Source organism: Bison bison, unplaced genomic scaffold, assembly GCF_000754665.1.
Source record: "Bison bison bison isolate TAMUID 2011002044 unplaced genomic scaffold, Bison_UMD1.0 scf7180017864349, whole genome shotgun sequence".
In the NCBI taxonomy this organism is placed as follows: domain Eukaryota; kingdom Metazoa; phylum Chordata; class Mammalia; order Artiodactyla; family Bovidae; genus Bison; species Bison bison.
This window is the reverse complement of record NW_011494921.1, coordinates 661,948-678,910: the sequence shown is the minus strand read 5'-3', so window position 1 is coordinate 678,910 and position 16,963 is coordinate 661,948. Positions and strand designations below refer to the sequence as shown.

Here is a 16,963-nt window from a genome sequence, read left to right as displayed (position 1 = left end):
ACACACACACACACACACACACACCCCACCCCACGCGGGCCCTGGGGAGGGTTTCTGAATCAGGTGTCTGGTCTGGATATGAAACAGTGATTACTACGTATTTTTCAAAGGCTATTTATACAGACTATTGGAGCCAAAGAGGAGAGAGACAGAAGAAACACTTTGTTTCTCTGTGTGTGCGTCTCTCTCTCTCTCTTTTCAACTATAAAAGAACTTTAAAAGTCCATAGAGTGAAAGATTTCACCTCCTAGTTACTAAAATAAAGACGGCTAACTGGCTTCCTAAAAAGATGCAAAAGAAACCAAAAAGTCACATGCATCAGATTGTTATTTTTCATAATTTCTGCTTTTAGATTTTAAAAAGTTTCTTGACGTCTCAGAGGCTATCAATGACCACTTGGATGGCCTAAAAAAGGATCTGGTTTTGCCTCTTACTAGGCAGTGACTTGATTTTGCAGAACCTCTATTTCCTCATCCATAATTCTACTTCCTACCGTCAGAGGGGAGGTTACTGGGGTTAAATAATCTTCTATCCATAAAGGTGTTAAACTCAGAGGCTGGCACATGTTGAGGTCCAATTAATATCCGCTTCCTTCCTTCCTCCTGACTCCCAGTGACTGAGGCCAATGACCAGTGTGGGGGGAATGGAAGCAGGGGTGTGGCAGGATTGGCAGGGGTATCGGGGAAAGCACTCCAGGCACTGAGCCAAAAATAGGAGGTCCGGGGTTTCCCTGGTGGTCCAGCGGTTAGGAACCCGCTTTCCAATGAGGGGTGTGAGTCTGAGTCCTGGTTGGGAAACTGAGATCCCACATGCCAGCTGACACGGCCAAAAAATAAAAATAAATTTAAAAGACAGCAGGTCTTCTTTAATCCTGTATTGATCATGGACACCCATTTTAAACTCATATGCAGGCTGTATTATATAATATATATATATAGAGAGAGAGAGAGAGGCATTCACTTTAAGACACAACACCATGTTCTCAGCTGTTACTTTTTTAGAGGCATTCAGGATAAAGAAGATATGGCACATACATAAATGGAGTATTACTCAGCCATTAAAAATAATGCAGACATGTCGTTTGCCACAGCGTGGATGGACCTGCAGACTGTCACACCGAGTAAAGGCAGTCAGACAGAGCAGGAGACACAGCACAGACATCCCCTATACGCACAGTAAAGAAAGAAACATACAAATGAGCTGATTTATACACAGAAACAGACTCACAGACATAGGGAATGAGCTCAGGGCTGCCAGGAGGGAAGGACGGACGGAAGAGATACTTGGGGAGACTGGGATCAACATGGGCACACTGCTGCATTTAAACCGGATCACCAGCAAGGGCCTGCTGCACAGCCAGGGACCTCTGCTCAGTGTTGTGTGGCAGCCTGGATGGGAGGGGAGTTTGGGGGAGAATGAATACGTTTATACGGCTGAGTCCCTTTGCCTGAAATGATCACATTGTTAATTGGTTATACTTCAACATAAAATAAAAATTTTTTTAAAAATGAAAAATCACTCATCCTCTGGGTAAAAAACAATACTACTGGAAAAACTCAGAAATGAATACAAGACATTAAATTCCCCCATCAGCACTCCTGTACCTAATCCCCTGTTTTTGCTTTGCTGTAGCCCAGGGACAGAGGAGCCTGTTGGGTGCCGTCTATGGGGTCACACAGAGTCGGACACGACTGACGTGACTTAGCAGCAGCAGCAGCCTCAGTATTTATTATACTGTCAACCACTTGCCTGTTTACTGCCCTGCCTTCCCCGCAACATTGGATTCACAGAGGAATGAGAGACAGTCCCTGGCTGTCGTGATTTCTGTTACAGATCCAGCACTCTTAAATTATTCGTTGAATGAACAAAGTTGAACTGAAGTATAATCCACATGCCCCTTAGGAACTCAGGAAATTCTACTGATCAAAGCACCATCATTGTTTCAGTTCAAAAAACCCTTCACTCACCAAATTGATGTTGGTTCCCTAAAGACAGGAGGCTGATCTTAAAAGTAAATAAAACCACAGATTGCTAGTTAGGTGCCAGCCAGCAGCAATCACTTACATTCATACAATCCCACTTGCTCCCTGCTGAAAGGGGCTGTCTTCCAGAACCCTCACGTGGCGATTTAGCAAATTCTCACATTCACTGCATTACTGACCCGAGGAGTTTCAAGGTCAAGAGCACCCAGCTCAAGAGCGTCCTGTGGCAAACATGAGACGTCCCTCTGCCGTTCACACAGAACACATCTCAAAGTAACCTGAAATGTTGAGACCACGTTTTACTTTTCCTGAAAGTGCTTGAGATAAAGAGCAGTAAAGGATACTACTTTCCAAAATCAGATGCACTCGTTTAGGTTTCTATTAAGAAATCCGGTGTCCTTATGAAAACAGACTCTGAGAAGCAGCGGAGAGAAGTATCTCCTGGACTCTTGAGTCGCACTGAACTCCTGCTTCTCTGGACTTACTGGGTCTCCTGTAGCTTTGTGAGTCAACGTTTTCTCTTCATGTGTGAATAAACAAATAATAAAAAGGGTGTGGGAGGGAAAGGCGAAGAGAAGTGGGAACATAACCCCGCTCTGCCTAGAGTTTTGTGAAGATGAAATGGGCCAAAAAAAAAAAAAAAAAGAAATGGGCCAACAGATTCGAAGCTCCTTTGGAAAATTTAAAATACACCATCAAGGCAAGAGACCACTGTTGTGATGTTTTCCCCTGGAAACACAACTCTAGGAAACCTGCCTTTCCTAACTTAATTCTTTCTTCAAATACACCTTTAGTAACTGATTGTTAATGAAGAATTACCACATTGTAACAAAAAGATTCATGATTTTTGTGAATTCTAACTAAAAATGTTTCAATACGGCAGTGTTGATTTAAGAGAATGGGAAATTTAAAAACTACTCATATATAACCAGAACACTGACCGTATTCTTTTCAAAGCGACTAGAGGAAAAAGACCACCGGAACTGAAGAGGACACGAGTGACGTTTTGAGGCATTCAGGCAATTGCACATCTTCCTACAAGTCTCTCCAGTCCAGTCGTGGCTCCAAGCGAGCGGCTCCTCGCGGTCCTCGCTGCACGTCTGTCTGTCGGCTCCCAGGGTCTGCAGGGCTCCTGGGCCAGTAACATCACTGGCCTCGTTAGCTGAGTGGAGCCAGAGTAATTTTTCTAGAATAAACCCCTCATGGAGGTACACTCCAGCCTCACCTGCTTTTTTGGCAGGGTGCCGCGGGCAGGGGGGCAGGTAGTCCTGGTTCCCTGAGCAGGGACGGAACCCTCACCCCCTGCCTGTGCTGGAGGCAAGGGTCCCACCCTCAAGCCAGCCTGGACCCCTCTGTCCCCGGGCTCTGCCTGCTGGAGGCACTCTGCCCCCAGCCCAGCCTCTGTAGCACCTGTCCTGGGAGGACCTGCCAACTCTGATAAATGCTGAGACAGGGGCGCACGTCTTCATCCCCAGCACCCGCCTGTGCTCCTACAGTCGTTGTCGAATGAACTCTACCCCCTAGACTCCAGCTATCCCCTCTCCAAGCTGGCCTACAGCGTGCAGTCAACTAAAAAAAAAAAAAAAAGTGGGATAAAGGAATAACCCATTTCTTGCTCTGTCTGCTTCAATTGTAGGCTCACACACGCACTCTTTTACCAGAAAGCACAGAGATGCAAGTGGGTCCATTCTAACACGAACGAGGACGTCTGTTTCAACTTCACGATAAGCCAAACAGGTAGAGACGCTTGAAGGAAGAGTCAAGTGTCTCAACTTGTACTGAATTTCCCCAGAGTCTCCACATCTGCAAACCACTGATTTACTCACTGGCCATGCCCTTCCAACAGTCCCTACAAAAGGCATTTTCAAATTCCACTGGACATGTACTTTCATCAGTTAATTTTTAATCGAGCCAAATATTAAATGCTCACATTAACCCGACAAAGCGTGTGGAGCTGCTGATTTGCAGTGACAGCTTGTGTTATTCTCACACACAGGCCAAGCATGAAACAGAAAACTAATAACCCCTTAAGTGTATTCTCCAAGTATCATTTATGGGAAAGAAAACTACATTCAAAGGAAACTTGTGCAATGGCTGTCATTTTCCCCCCGAGCCACAAGCTGTTACAATGCAGGGAAGCTCATTTTCCCACGGAGCTGGAGGAGCTCAGACCCCACCGTCACTGCACGGACTCATTAAGAGGGAATCTGGCAGCAGCTGAGGGGACAGACACTTTGGAGAACCGGCCAATTATCTGGGTGTCCTTTATCATCTGAAGTTTCTGAACTCACCCACAGATAAGCCCTTGAAGAGGGCCCGGCAGTGGGGACATAAAGCACAGAAATGAGGGGAGAAGGGAAGATGGGGGGAGCATTTGCCTGTGGTTTTATTCATGGGGACAGGTCTGTAAGCTGACACATCCTTCTTGCAAAGGCCCCTGGAGAAGTATGGTCAAGCTTCATTACAAGTAAACAAATCACACGCTCTTTCTCCAACAGATGACAAATGATGAGCAACGATGCTTTTGAGTCTGCTTCATGCCAAGGAACGAGGATTCTCAACATGCAAATTCCACCAGTTCTTAGAAACCACAGAGAGCTGTGATGTCTGCTTCAGCCATAACAGAGAACCGAGCCCCAGGCTGCCAGGCCAGTGGGCTGCTCCCTGCCACCCCTGGGTGGTCTTCCTGGTGGTCAGTGTCTGGGGAAATGAAATCCCGGGTGCTCTCTCCTCTGGGAACACTGAGCTGCACTGACTCCCACCTTCCATTGCTGCTTGTTTTCCGGGGAGAACGATTAGGGGGCCACTTGCCCTCGTGACTTCATGGCACACTTCTTTCATACTTGCGCTACCATGTTGATAACAAAGGAGAAACCACTTTTCCCCACCGTGAGAACCATGCAGGAGTCCTCTTTCTTAAACGGTAAGAAAATGAAAATAATCCTAGACGTCAAGACTGTCTGAACTGGGTCTGAGACACAGAACAGCAGAACTGAGAGCAGCTGTGCGTATACACGGCTGCCCTGGGGCTCAGACGGTGAAGAACCTGCCCGCACGCAGGAGACCTGGGTTCGATCCCTGGGTTGGGAAGATCCCCTGGAGAAGGGCATGGCAACCCACTCCAGTCTTCTTGCCTGGAGAATCCCCAAGGACAGAGGAGCCCGGCGGGCTGAAGTCCATGGGGTCACAGAGAGTCGGACACGACTGAGTGACTGACACGTGCACATATGTGCAGACCGAGTGCGTGTAGTTTTTATATAAACAGATACAACGAGGCAACTGAAGGGTCTCTAATACTAGCATTAAGGACTTTTATGAAAGTTCAATGTTTAATATAAAGCAAAATCTAAAGGATTTCTTTTCAGGTATGAATGACCTACTTTTTCAATTCAATGATGGGTGAAATTAAAACACTTAGGTATTTTTCTTCATTTGCTGCTACTAAACCTCAACAGGTCAGTGGGACAGGACATTTGGACACATCTTTTTGTTGTTGTTCAGTTGCTAAGTCCTGTCCGACTCTGTGACACCACAGACTGCAGCACGCTAGGCTCCCCTGTCCTTCACCATCTCCTGGAGTTTGCTCGAATTCATGTCCATCGAGTCAGTGATGCCATCCACCCACCTCATCCTCTGCCACCTCCTTCCCCTCCTAACTTCAATCTTTCCCAGAATCAGGGTCTTTCCCAATGAGTTGGCTCCTCTCATCAGGTGACCAAAGTACTGGAGCTTCAGTGTCAGAACCAAGGGAACACACACAGCCCTCTAATGGGACATCATGGAGTGGGACACATGTGCCTATAGAATAGGTGGGGACAGTAGTCGTGAGGGTGAGTCTGATGTTCGAAGCCCCTCTATCCCACTTCCCTGCTGGCCCAGTGGATGAGAATCCGACGGCCAGGGCGGGGGACACCGCTTCGATCCCTGGTCCAGGAAGATCCCAGAGGCCGCGGAGCAGCTGCGCCTGTGTGCCAGCATCTACTGAGCCTGTGCTCCGGAGCCTGGGGACCACAGAACGGGAGGCCACAGCCTGAGAAGCCCCAACACCACCACAAAAAGCAGCCCGTTAGATGACACTAGAGGAAAGCCTGCACAAAGCAATACAGACCCAACAGACCCAAAAATAAAATAAATAAAAACTAGACTAAAAATTGCCTCTGTCACAATCCATCTATTCAATCAACAGTCACTGCGTACACCTATTATCTGCTACGCTGGGTGCAGCTTAAATGCGATAGGAGGACTGTTTCTTTTCTTGTTTTTTTGGCGGGGGAGCTGTGGTGCATGTGAGGCATCTGGAATCTTAGTTCCCCAACCAGGGACTGAATCTACGCGCCTACAGTGGGAGCTCAGAGTCTTAACCCTCGACCGCCAGGCAAGGCCCAGAACTATTTTATCAAGTGAGAAAGTGCCAATGAAGGAGAACACCTTGACCGTGTAAGATCCCTACAAAGGGAGGATGCTATAGGGATGCTGGGATAACACTAATCTGACTCAGTGAATTATCTTTTAAGTAGGCAACCAGTAGTGGAGAGCCAAGCTCTGAAGCGTAAAACTTCGAGGTAAACACCTCCATTCAATCGCTAGATGCCTACAGAGGACTTTGGCGGGAAGGTGCTGTGGAAGCAGCAGTAATCAAAGAAGGCAGAGCCAGCAGGGGAAGCCAGGACCAGGCTGGGAAATGAAGAAGGGAAACGGGCGATCGACGGGGACTGGGAAAAGGCAGAGCGTACTCCAGCCTCACAGTCTCTCTCGAGCTCCTGATCCTTAAGACCAACTGCCACGGGGCATTCCCACCCGGGCATCCTGTTGGCGGGGAGCAGGGGGACTCCCAGGTGGCTTGGTGATAAAGAATCCACCTGCAGTGCAGGAGACAGAGGTTCGATCCCTGGGTCGGGAAGATGCCCTGGAGGAGGGCATGGCCACCCACTCCAGTATTCTTGCCTGGAGAATCCCATGGACAGAGGAGCCTGGCGGGCTGTAGTCCATGGGGTCACAAAGAGTCGGATATGACTGAGCAATGAGGATTCTATTAGGAGCTCAAGTTGAAATTGTCCAAAATTCATTCCATCACATTTATCCCACCAGTCACGTTTCTTAGCATTCCTTGCTCTCTGAAGGACCACCGCTGTTTTCTGGGAAACAGCCCGGGTTTGGACTCGAGCCTCCGCTTCCTCCCCTGCCTCCCTGCTCACGTTCGGTCCGTTCAGTCCTCCGGGTCCCCACTCCCCAGCCACCGTGATGCAGGCCTCCCTCCTGGCTCCCACAGTCCAGCCTCAGCCACTGTCATCCTCCTCAAGCCCACACATCCCGCCTTGACTCAGAACGCTTTCAATAACCCTTTTAACATCTACCAAGTTAAACACAGACTTAGGACCAGTCTTAGCTCACCAGGGCTCTCTATGCCCCAGGCCAGTCAGACTCTTAACCCCCCAGTGATGCCGCAAGCATTCCCACCTGTCCTGCCTCCTCCAGCTCAGCTACCCGGCCTGCCCTCCCCTGTATCTCCTACCCATCATCTCCTGCATGCAACTCAGCCAGATCCCCTCTGGCTGGACCGGATGGCAGTCCACTGAAGTGTGTCAAGGATTACAGCAATTTACACAGCACTTATCTCAGTCTCACTACTGGTCAGAGAGTTCCTTAGATGCAAAGGTTATCTTCCACATTTTTCACTCAAGTGAAACACTCGGCATAGAGTTTTGCACATAGTAAGCCTTCAATAAATTTTTTTCAATGGAAATAGGCAGTGTCCGTGCCCTACACAATAGCAGGATCGTTAAAACCCTTCCGTTCCCATCACTGCCCGTTGCTAGGAACTCCTCGTGGTTACGATTTGCAAACAATTGCTCATTTTCCTTGATTAAGACTTCTTCACATCATTTTTCTTCTTATGTTGTCACTTAAATAGTAAGTGACTCTGCATTATTATATTTACAATTTTTTTAGAAAATAGCTTCAAACCACCTGTAAAAATTTTCAGTGTTAAAAAGAGAGAAGTCAAGAAAGACAATCCTGGCAGGAATTCATAAAGAAAATGGGAGGAGACAGTCCTGAAATTTAGACTTAGAGGTGTCAACGAACATCCTTTATAGATCTTTTTCCCTCAAGAAATAAAATATCAATATCTAAATATGATGATATAATGATGCAATTAATTTTATTCCTATGCTAATTGTAAGGAGGCACTGAACTAAGGGGACTAAGTACTTATCCCATATGCTCTTCGAAAATTCTATTTCAGAGGTAACACATAGGTATGACATTCATCGTGCTTAAAGCAGAAGAAATCTGAGTATTGGTGAAGAAGAGTTGGAAAAAGTCAAGAAAAGACAACCCACAACGTTGATGCCTGGTCGGGCACTCCAAGCACCAGAAGTCAGAAACTCTCCATATTCTTCTGCAGCTTAAGAAAAGACAGTTCAAAAATACAGAAAAGCAGTCATTGGGACTGTCACAGTAAAGATGGATTGTTCTCAACAGTAAAATCTCCCTTGGAAAATTTCAGCTTCACTTGATACCACGGATCCTTGGGTCGGTTTTAGGACCCAGGAATAGAGAGGTGAGGGGGCTGGTCATAAGCTGACTCGTTATGCTGAAGCTCCAGAGCACAGATGAGCTGATTATTAACTGAAAATGGAATATGGCTCGATCTCTGAAATTCTGAAGGCAAAACAAGGAGCAGAATGGAAATATCAGGGAACTTTCTCATAGAACCTGGTCCATCGCCTGAGAAAATCAGCCAAGTAGCCCTTAGTGCGTTTATAACTGCTACCAACGGCCACACCAGCATGGCAGGGAGATTCCCTTTCTAACATGCTTAAGAGGGTGTTTGGGGAAGTAGTCTTCAGTATAAGCTATTTTAGCTGCGTTGAGTTAGTGAAACTTCATCTCAGGCTACAGTATCAGCCCCACTCTAGTCTCCCACTGCAGAGATCGGAGCCAGTACACTCTTCCAGCAGATCCTATCTTTTTCCTGCACAGGGTTGGAATTTATGGTCTCTGGAGGGAAAGCCATCATATCTGATCACAGAATTTTTCCTTGCCTGGCTGCTTGTGGCGAGAATGCAGATGGGGTTCAGATATCCCAGCCTGGACAGACCCCTTTCCTGCCCCTCTCCCTTACTATCCAGACACAGTGCTCTTTCCTTCAGGTGAGCCCCCCTTCACGTGCTAGAGGCTCACAAGGAGCTGACCTTGCAGGTCCCCCAGCGTGGGATGATGGGCAGGTAGGGGTCAGTGATGGAGGCTGGTGCAGGGTGGAGGGGGGTAGGTCCTGATGAGAAAGCCCACGTGGCTCTGGAGAGAGAGAAACAAACACCCCGTCATCGTGCTCACGGAAGGACAGCTGGGTTTATCTTTTGTCTGACAAATAAAGAGCAGAGAAATCATGTTGGCACTACAGAATCGAACAGATCAGAACAAGCAGCAATCTACAAAAATACTTTTAGAAACGAAAATGGCTTTGTCGTGATTTCGAAAGTTTTACAACCTTCATTAGAGAAAGACGACCACGAATAAAAGACGTTAGATGGTAAACACCTGCTCTTCAGGAACAGGAATGTCACGGTGGACTAGGAATTTCCGTATGTAGAGTTTTGGAAGAGAAGCCTCTTAACAAACAGAAACAGGACTAGAATCTAAAACCAAGCCAAAACCAAAGCTTTTCTTTTCATCTCTCCCCTGTTTTGGTTCAAATCGACTCTGACTTTTCTGCATACCAAAACGATTTAAGAAAGATAGTTCTTCAAATTAATCTATTCCAACCATCTTCATCAGAGCTTGATTGTCTCTTACTGAAAAAGAATTAATGAAATACTTTAAAAACTGCAGACTAGTGTTTATTAAGTCTTCATAATATGTATAAACAGCGCCTAATGGGTAAATATTTAACAAGGGAACTCCCCTTGCCTTTCAGTTCTCTTAAGCACATGTCTGTGTAACACAGTATTTTTTCAAATTATCTATATTCCTCTCTAGTTAAATCAGGCCTAATGCACACATGAATAGCCATATGGTTAGAAATAACTTTTTCAGACAAATACTGAAGTGTATGCAAAATAACACATACTAGCTTTTTTTTTTCCCCCCTCTAAATCTGAGAGTTTAGAATCATCTCATTGGGCTGGTGGCAACAGAATTCACGACATCTCCAGCCCCAGCTCGTGACAGCAACCAGGGCAGGGAAAACGCCCTCCTCCCTGAACCCCGACCTGACCCAGGACCGGGCACAGAGGGGACTCAGCCTGACCTGACCCAGGACCAGGCACAGAGAGGACTCAGCCCGACCTGACCGAGGACTGGGCACAGAGGGGACGTGCAGTCAGGTCTGCTGAATAGCCATCCCTGTCCTCGGCTAACTTTCATCCTTAATCCTGTTTCAACCTCACGCACTCACTTGGTTTGAATCAGACCAAGAGGGATGAAAGAAGAGCCCCGTGCTGGGCTCACTTCTCGGAGTGGTCCCCTGTATGAAGCTGGGGGACGGGGGCCAGCGTGCGAGGTTACCGCCATACCTGAGTCAGGCGCTATTAGATGACTTTAAAAAGGTTTAACAGAACCTTTGAACCTCAAACACAATGTATCTCTGGGGGTAAAAAAACCTTTTTAGTCGTACACTACAAAGACAGTGTTGTTTTTCTAGCACAAATGCTGCACCACTGCTGAAATACTGCTCCTGCGAAGACACGATGGATGACCTCAGCGATGGGTGTGGGGTGTGCTGAGCGGGACAGACTGCTATTAACACACTCAGCACCCACACACGTGCTTTATGAGTGGGCTTATCAGCCTCCAAAACGCTGACTAGGACTGGGAGAAGAGACAAACTATAAGAGTCTGGCTTAAAAAAAAAACGTGGCTTTCTGTTACCTGGTGCACTATGCAGCCTAATGACATTTAGGGACTCTGAAATGTACCGGTTCAACCAAGGATTGCTAAAAAGATCAATCCGTTCTCACTAGAAAGCACAGCTAAAAGTAACAGGATGCACAGAAGAAAGCCATGTTTTCGACTGACACTAAACAGCAACAAAAGCCCTAAAACAGAAAAGAGAACTGAGTGAACTGTCAAATTTTACAAAAGTCCCCAAATGTGATTGCTCAACAGCACATGACTGCAAACTCTAGGAGCCCTAATGTATCTTTTCTCTACCAAATAAATTATTGAAAGGGGTCATATGATTCTTCGCAGGCAGAAAGATGCACTTTCCCAAGGAAAGTTCATCATTAAATATATTATCTAAGACCGGATCGTCTTTGGGCTATTTTTAACCCTATCATTTTGCTGCCAAAACTGGCCTTAAGCAGCTAATGCTTAACCACTGAAAACGATGCTTTCTCATGAATTTTGTACACTGGCCTGAGAACGGTCTTGCTTTCCAGCTAATCGAGTGAGTGGATGTGGACCATGCACAGAAAAGAGAAACTGCTTGCCGACCAACTAACAAAAAGGAAGCCAACCTCTACTGGATGTGGAGAAGCAAGTTCCTGTCTTCCTAAACCACAGAGACCAAAACATGAGCACACAAAAAAAGCTGCCCCACCATCTCAACAGAAGGAAGCCAATCGCCTATTAAAGCATCTTTTCCTTGCAGTTGTCAGACGTCTCCCGCTCTCCTAAGACATGAAGCAAAGGTCACGTTTCTCAGTTCAGAGTGCACCATTCACCATAAACCTGCCTACATCTCAAGCCTGTGCTTGCAAAAGCCACCTTGGCCGTGAAGTGGTCCCAGGGCCCCTAAACTCATCTACAGAAATTTGAACTGAGTTACAAGGGGATAAAGCAATACTGAATATAGCCATTAAGAGTTAAGTTTCCTGTCTTGAACTGGAGTGGGAAAGCTATCTCACTTCAACGGGGCCACCAGTGCGAGAACATATTGTCTTGTGCTCAGCGGCTTCAGTCATGTCCAACCCTCTTTGACCCTATGGACTGTAGCCCGCCAGGACTGGAGTGGGTTGCCATGCCCTCCCCCAGGGGATCTTCCTGACTCAGGGACGGAACCCTTGTCTCCTGCATTGCAGGTGGATTCTTTACCGCTGAGCCACCGAGGAAGGCCCACAGATTATATAGTTACCACAGAAAACATCCTTGAGAGGTCAGAGCTTGTGATCATTCTGCTCCTGTCTCTACAGCATTCCAGCCTCTCTCCGCCAAAGCTCAGCCCGTCTAGCAGATGCCAGATGTGCTTGGCATCCTAGGTACCACCACGGATCCCAGGAGGCCACTGGAAGGGGACGCTGCAGGACCCCTCCCAGACTCTCGTTTTTCCTAAAAGACGTCACGGGAATCAGTGGTCGGTGATGGTAGCCGGCACCTCTAACCCCCCCGTGCACCCCAACACCTGTAGACATGCGAACCACAGGCTCTGACTCAGAGGCTCTGGGTGGGACCTGAGGTGCCACTCCTCCAAGACGCTCCCAGGGGACGCCCGCGAGCTCCCAAACGTGGAGGGGCAGGTCTCAGACGCTTCCTAGAGCCACTGCTGTCTCGCTGCTCTGCTATCCTGCTCCCTCTGGATGCTTTATTCAGACTCAGGGATAGAGCCCCGTCCACTCCACAGCCAGTCTCTTCTCCAGTGTTTGTGTGATGTGCAGACTTCTGAGACCACCTCTCAGACACTTACCATCCCAGGCCCTGCTTTCTGCAGCTTACGGAGCATGGAATGCAAACCATTCTCCCTCAGCCTCCGAAGCAGCAGCAGCAAAGAACAAGTGTGACTTTGAGTCTAAAGCCCCCATCAGAACAGATTCAGCAGATGGGCTGATCCACTGAGTCCTGTCAGCAGTGCAAGTTACTGTCCAACGTCAAGAGAATGTGCCAGCTCTCCTCTGAAACTTGCTCATCCTCACCGAGTCCTTTATGCCGCACAACACGTGTTATGAGAGAAGCAACTCTGATTGGTGCAAATTGGGAGGAAAATCTGTCTGGATGCCAAATGCTCAAAATAAAAATTTAGGTTCATAATGCATCTTTGGAAAGGACATGTAAATCAGTCTCCCAAACATACTTCTCAAATAATACTGCCTCTTTTATTATTCCAAAGTGTCCATTTATGATAGCGCTTCCTCTCACTTTTTTCTGCCAAAGTCCTTTGTTTTCCTACTTAGCCATCCATCTCTATGTTGTCCTGAACGCTACTCATTTCACCATCAGCAATTTGTGCTTCTATATGATTTATTTTTACTATAAGAGGTTTTGTCAAGAAAAAGTTTATCATGTTCTATGATACGTAATTGTGGTTTGGCATCATAAAATGTAGCCTCTACATTTATCAACCTCAGATACCTGTTGACCACAAAGATAGGCTCTACTAAGAAAATTCTATTTTGAAAGGAGGAACGAGCGGGCCTTCACTTAAAAAGAAAATTCAATTGTATGAGATGTTAATGTACCACAATTTGACAACAAAGATCAAGATTACATCTTAATTTCTATCATAAACATATGTCTCCGCTTCCCATCTTTTTATTGAATTACTTGACACATGACAGTTACCACCTTGGCTTTCTTTCAACTAGAAAGAAACATTTTTTAATATTTTTTCACAAAAGTTATGTAATAGTCAAACTGTTCAGTTAGTTTTACTTTGGTCTCAAAATGATCCTTTTGGTGTCTGGAAGTCCCTACCTCTTTGGTTATAGTGGTTAAAAACAAAACCACCTACTTAATCAAACATTTAACAAAAATATTCCTTACACCTTCTACAGAACTCTTCCAGAATTACTAAAGATCTGATAATTTGGGATCTCAAAGAAACAAACAATTCACAAAAAGCATTTATTAACAAATTTCAGAGATTAAATAGGGATTTCACTTTCAAACACTGAACAGTGGTATCAATGTTTCGTCAACTTTGGTCGCGTGGGGTCAGGTGTTCATGTCAGTCACCTACTTTTCTTGGACTTTTCTCTTTTCAGCCCCCTCATACTAGCACACTTTGTAAGCTGTATAAAATATGTAATGTGCTTCTTGAAATCAAACCCACGTGTAGTGACTTCTAAGTTTTTTGCTCCTGTTAGGTCCTATAAAATAGTAATAGTAGTAATCCTCCTGGAGACTGTAAAAGGAAGCACTGCATGGCATCCTTTTTCAAAGATAGCTCTTCAGATTAAAACAAAAAGTCTGCAAAAAACTTGAACCAGAGTTATTCCTCTTTTACTCTTTCACAAATTAATCATTTCAGATATGAAGTATAGATGTCAATGACACTTCTTCAGTCTTATGAGCTGTACTCCTCTCCCAAAGAATCACGCTCACAAAAGAACTTTATGGTGACATGACAGAGACTGTCTAGCACAACAGTACCAGGGAAAAAAAAAAAAACAGCTCACAGATGTTCTTCAAAAATACAAGCATCAATCACTTCAACTAAAGTCACAGCATGAGAATCCACAGCTAAGAATCAATTCTTCTATCTTTATAAAGATACTCTGGACGCAAGTTTGCCCAGCAGAGCATCCCACCAAACGATGTGCATTGTAGGTTAGGGTGGAAAATAAAATATTCTAAAAATTCCAGCAAACTTCTAAATCATACACAAGTTATAGAAGCAGAACATAAGGTAGGCGGCCAATGCGAAATCTGTCAGTGATGCAACAAACACCCATAGCCCAGGGTTCTTCAAGACACAAGGTCATGCCCGCTATGAACGTGCCACAAATTGGAGGTCAGTGTCAACAGACTCTGGAAGTCAACTTACCTTTTCACAACCATCCAAGTTTTCTAGGGAAAGGGGCTACAATGGTTTTCCTCTTTGGGTAGATTTTACCAAGTGAGTCAGAGAAGGCAGGCCCCTGGGCCTCTAGAGGAGTCTGCTCTTCTAATCCAGTGGTTTTCAAATCTTAGGACAAAGCAGAAACCCCCAGGGGAGCTTATTTCTGATGCAGATAGTCAGGACTCAGCCTGGTGTCCAGTTTATGAGTTGTCCCTGAAAGGCTCCTTTTCAATAAGCTACTCCACCAGGTACTGTGATCATGGGGATCCCTGGATCCCCAAGCTTCGGAAACCTTGAAGGGATGCCCTTTATCCCCAAATTCTACTGAGCAGCAAAGGCTGGATCTTTGGACCTCAGTGGCTGGCTCAAGGGAAGCAGTGTCTCCAGGGAAGGAGTGATCACGCTAGGGTTGGCAGGGAGAGCTCTCTGCAGGGGGAGAGAAAGGGAGACCACACACGTGGTTTTACTCCACCGGCCTGCCCTTGACCCTGGGCCCAGCCACACCCCACCACTCGGACCGCACTGGGACCGAGGTGTCCCGCTCAGACTCGCATCCAGACGAGCACCTACCCAGCCTCCGTTGTCCTGGATCCAGGTGTGCAGGTGCCGGTTCAGGTACTCGGTCATCCACAGGGCGATGCTGTCCACCAGGGGCGACATCTCCCGGTTGACGCTCTCCACACACATGACCCCTCCGAACTCAAAGAAGGCCACGATGCGCCCCCAGTTCACCCCGTCCCTGAAGAGCTCCTCCACCACCGTGGCGAAGCGTCCCCTCGCGGTGAAGGGCGTCAGGTGCAGTTGACTGGACATCTCGGCGAAGTCGCGGCGGTAGCGCCGAGAGAAGTCATCGCCGGCCTGGCGCAGGGTCAGGTGCACCACAGGCGGCACCGGGCTGGGCGCAGGCCCGGCGGCGGCGGCCGGGGGCGGCGGCGGGGAGGTCCTGGAGGGCGCGGGTGTGCGGCCCGGCTGGGAGGACAGGATGCCCGGCGCGGGAGCGGCCCCGGGGGGCGCGGCGCCCGCGTCTCCGGCATCCCACTCGTAGCCCCGCTGCGACAGCTTATAGTGGATGTACTTCATCACGATCTCTCGGTTATCGTAGCCTGTTCCCCCCGCGTGCGCCATCCTTCCGCCGCGGAAAGGCAGCCGGGTCCCACAGCACCTCTCGCCCCCCGCTGCCCGCCCCACGGCCCCGCAAGAGGGGTGAAGAGTTATAATCCAGCTATTTCATTGGATGTGCTTTGCATTCCTGGATGAGGGGGTGTCTTCAGTCACGCGGAACACTTGATTCTGGTGTTTCCCTCTTGGCATGAGATGCAGGAAATTTTTATTTAAATTCCTTTCGGATCTTTATTTCATGAGGCACATTATTAATTACTGTTAATATCAGTCTACCTCCTCCGTGATGCTGAAAGGTTAAAAAACTAATCAGTCAAAATCAGGTGCGTTTCCCTCTATACGCTGGTTGAAAGCAGGGCACACACACAAGTTACACGCTGAGAATATATTAAACTGCCTGGAAATTAAACTTACTCCAATGCACTTAAAGTGAAAATCGCAAAGGTTCCCATTGACAGTTACATTAAACCAATTTCCTGTGCAAAGAACTTACTTGTATTTTTTAAGGACAGCATGATCCTCTGTGAAGTTTCCTTTTTTGTGAAAACAAATGAAAAGGCAAAAAGATTCCCTCAATCTTCAGAACTCTCCAGTTAGAGCTGCTCTGAAAACTTCCAAATGAATCAGGAGTTGGGGGAGGGGGGTGCAAAAAATTAGGAGAATTTCCAGTTTGACTCCTAGACTTCTTCACAGAAATGTCAGTCTGTAGGAATCCCAACCGGAGATCTCAAGAGCACGAGCAAACGGAAGGCAGCGGCGGCGGCGGATGAATTACCATTTCTCAGTCGGTATTTGCAGAAGTCCTGGGATTTTCCCCTTCTCGGCAATTTTCACGCGCGCACACACGCGCGGGCACACACATGGATCTGTGTCCGCGGGGCCGCCTCACGCCTCCCCGGGGAGAGAACACCGGGCCGGAGTCGGCGGGCGAGCCGCGGACGCGGGCGGGGATCCTCTCCGGATCAAACTCCGAACGGCCAATGCATTTTCCGAAGAGCTGCCGATAGACGCAGGCTGGCCGCGCCGGCCCCGCGGTGCCGAGCGCGAGGAGCCCGCGCTGTGTGTGGTGCAGCGAGGGTGGGAGGCGGCGCTGGCGGGGGAGGGCTTTATTTTTTTTCCCCCTCTTTTCCTAAAAAGGGATGAC

General features: G+C 47.4%; 1 protein-coding gene across 2 annotated transcripts in view; it reads right to left on the bottom strand.

Annotated features, from left to right (window-relative positions):
- The window catches only part of BCL2 (B-cell CLL/lymphoma 2), a 197,327-nt gene extending 180,370 nt beyond the window's left edge, over positions 1 to 16,957 (bottom strand). The window contains exons 1-2 of one of the 2 annotated variants that reach the window (XM_010854741.1): positions 15,271 to 16,957; positions 11,970 to 15,126 (exon numbers count right to left, since the gene is read on the bottom strand). In XM_010854741.1, coding sequence (XP_010853043.1) covers positions 15,022 to 15,126; positions 15,271 to 15,825 — 660 coding nt within the window. In that variant the 5' untranslated portion in view covers positions 15,826 to 16,957 and the 3' untranslated portion in view covers positions 11,970 to 15,021. Of the gene's footprint in view, positions 1 to 11,969; positions 15,127 to 15,270 lie in introns of those variants that run through there. The other variant, XM_010854740.1, reaches the window with a different exon arrangement.
- Positions 16,958 to 16,963: the final 6 nt, after the last annotated feature.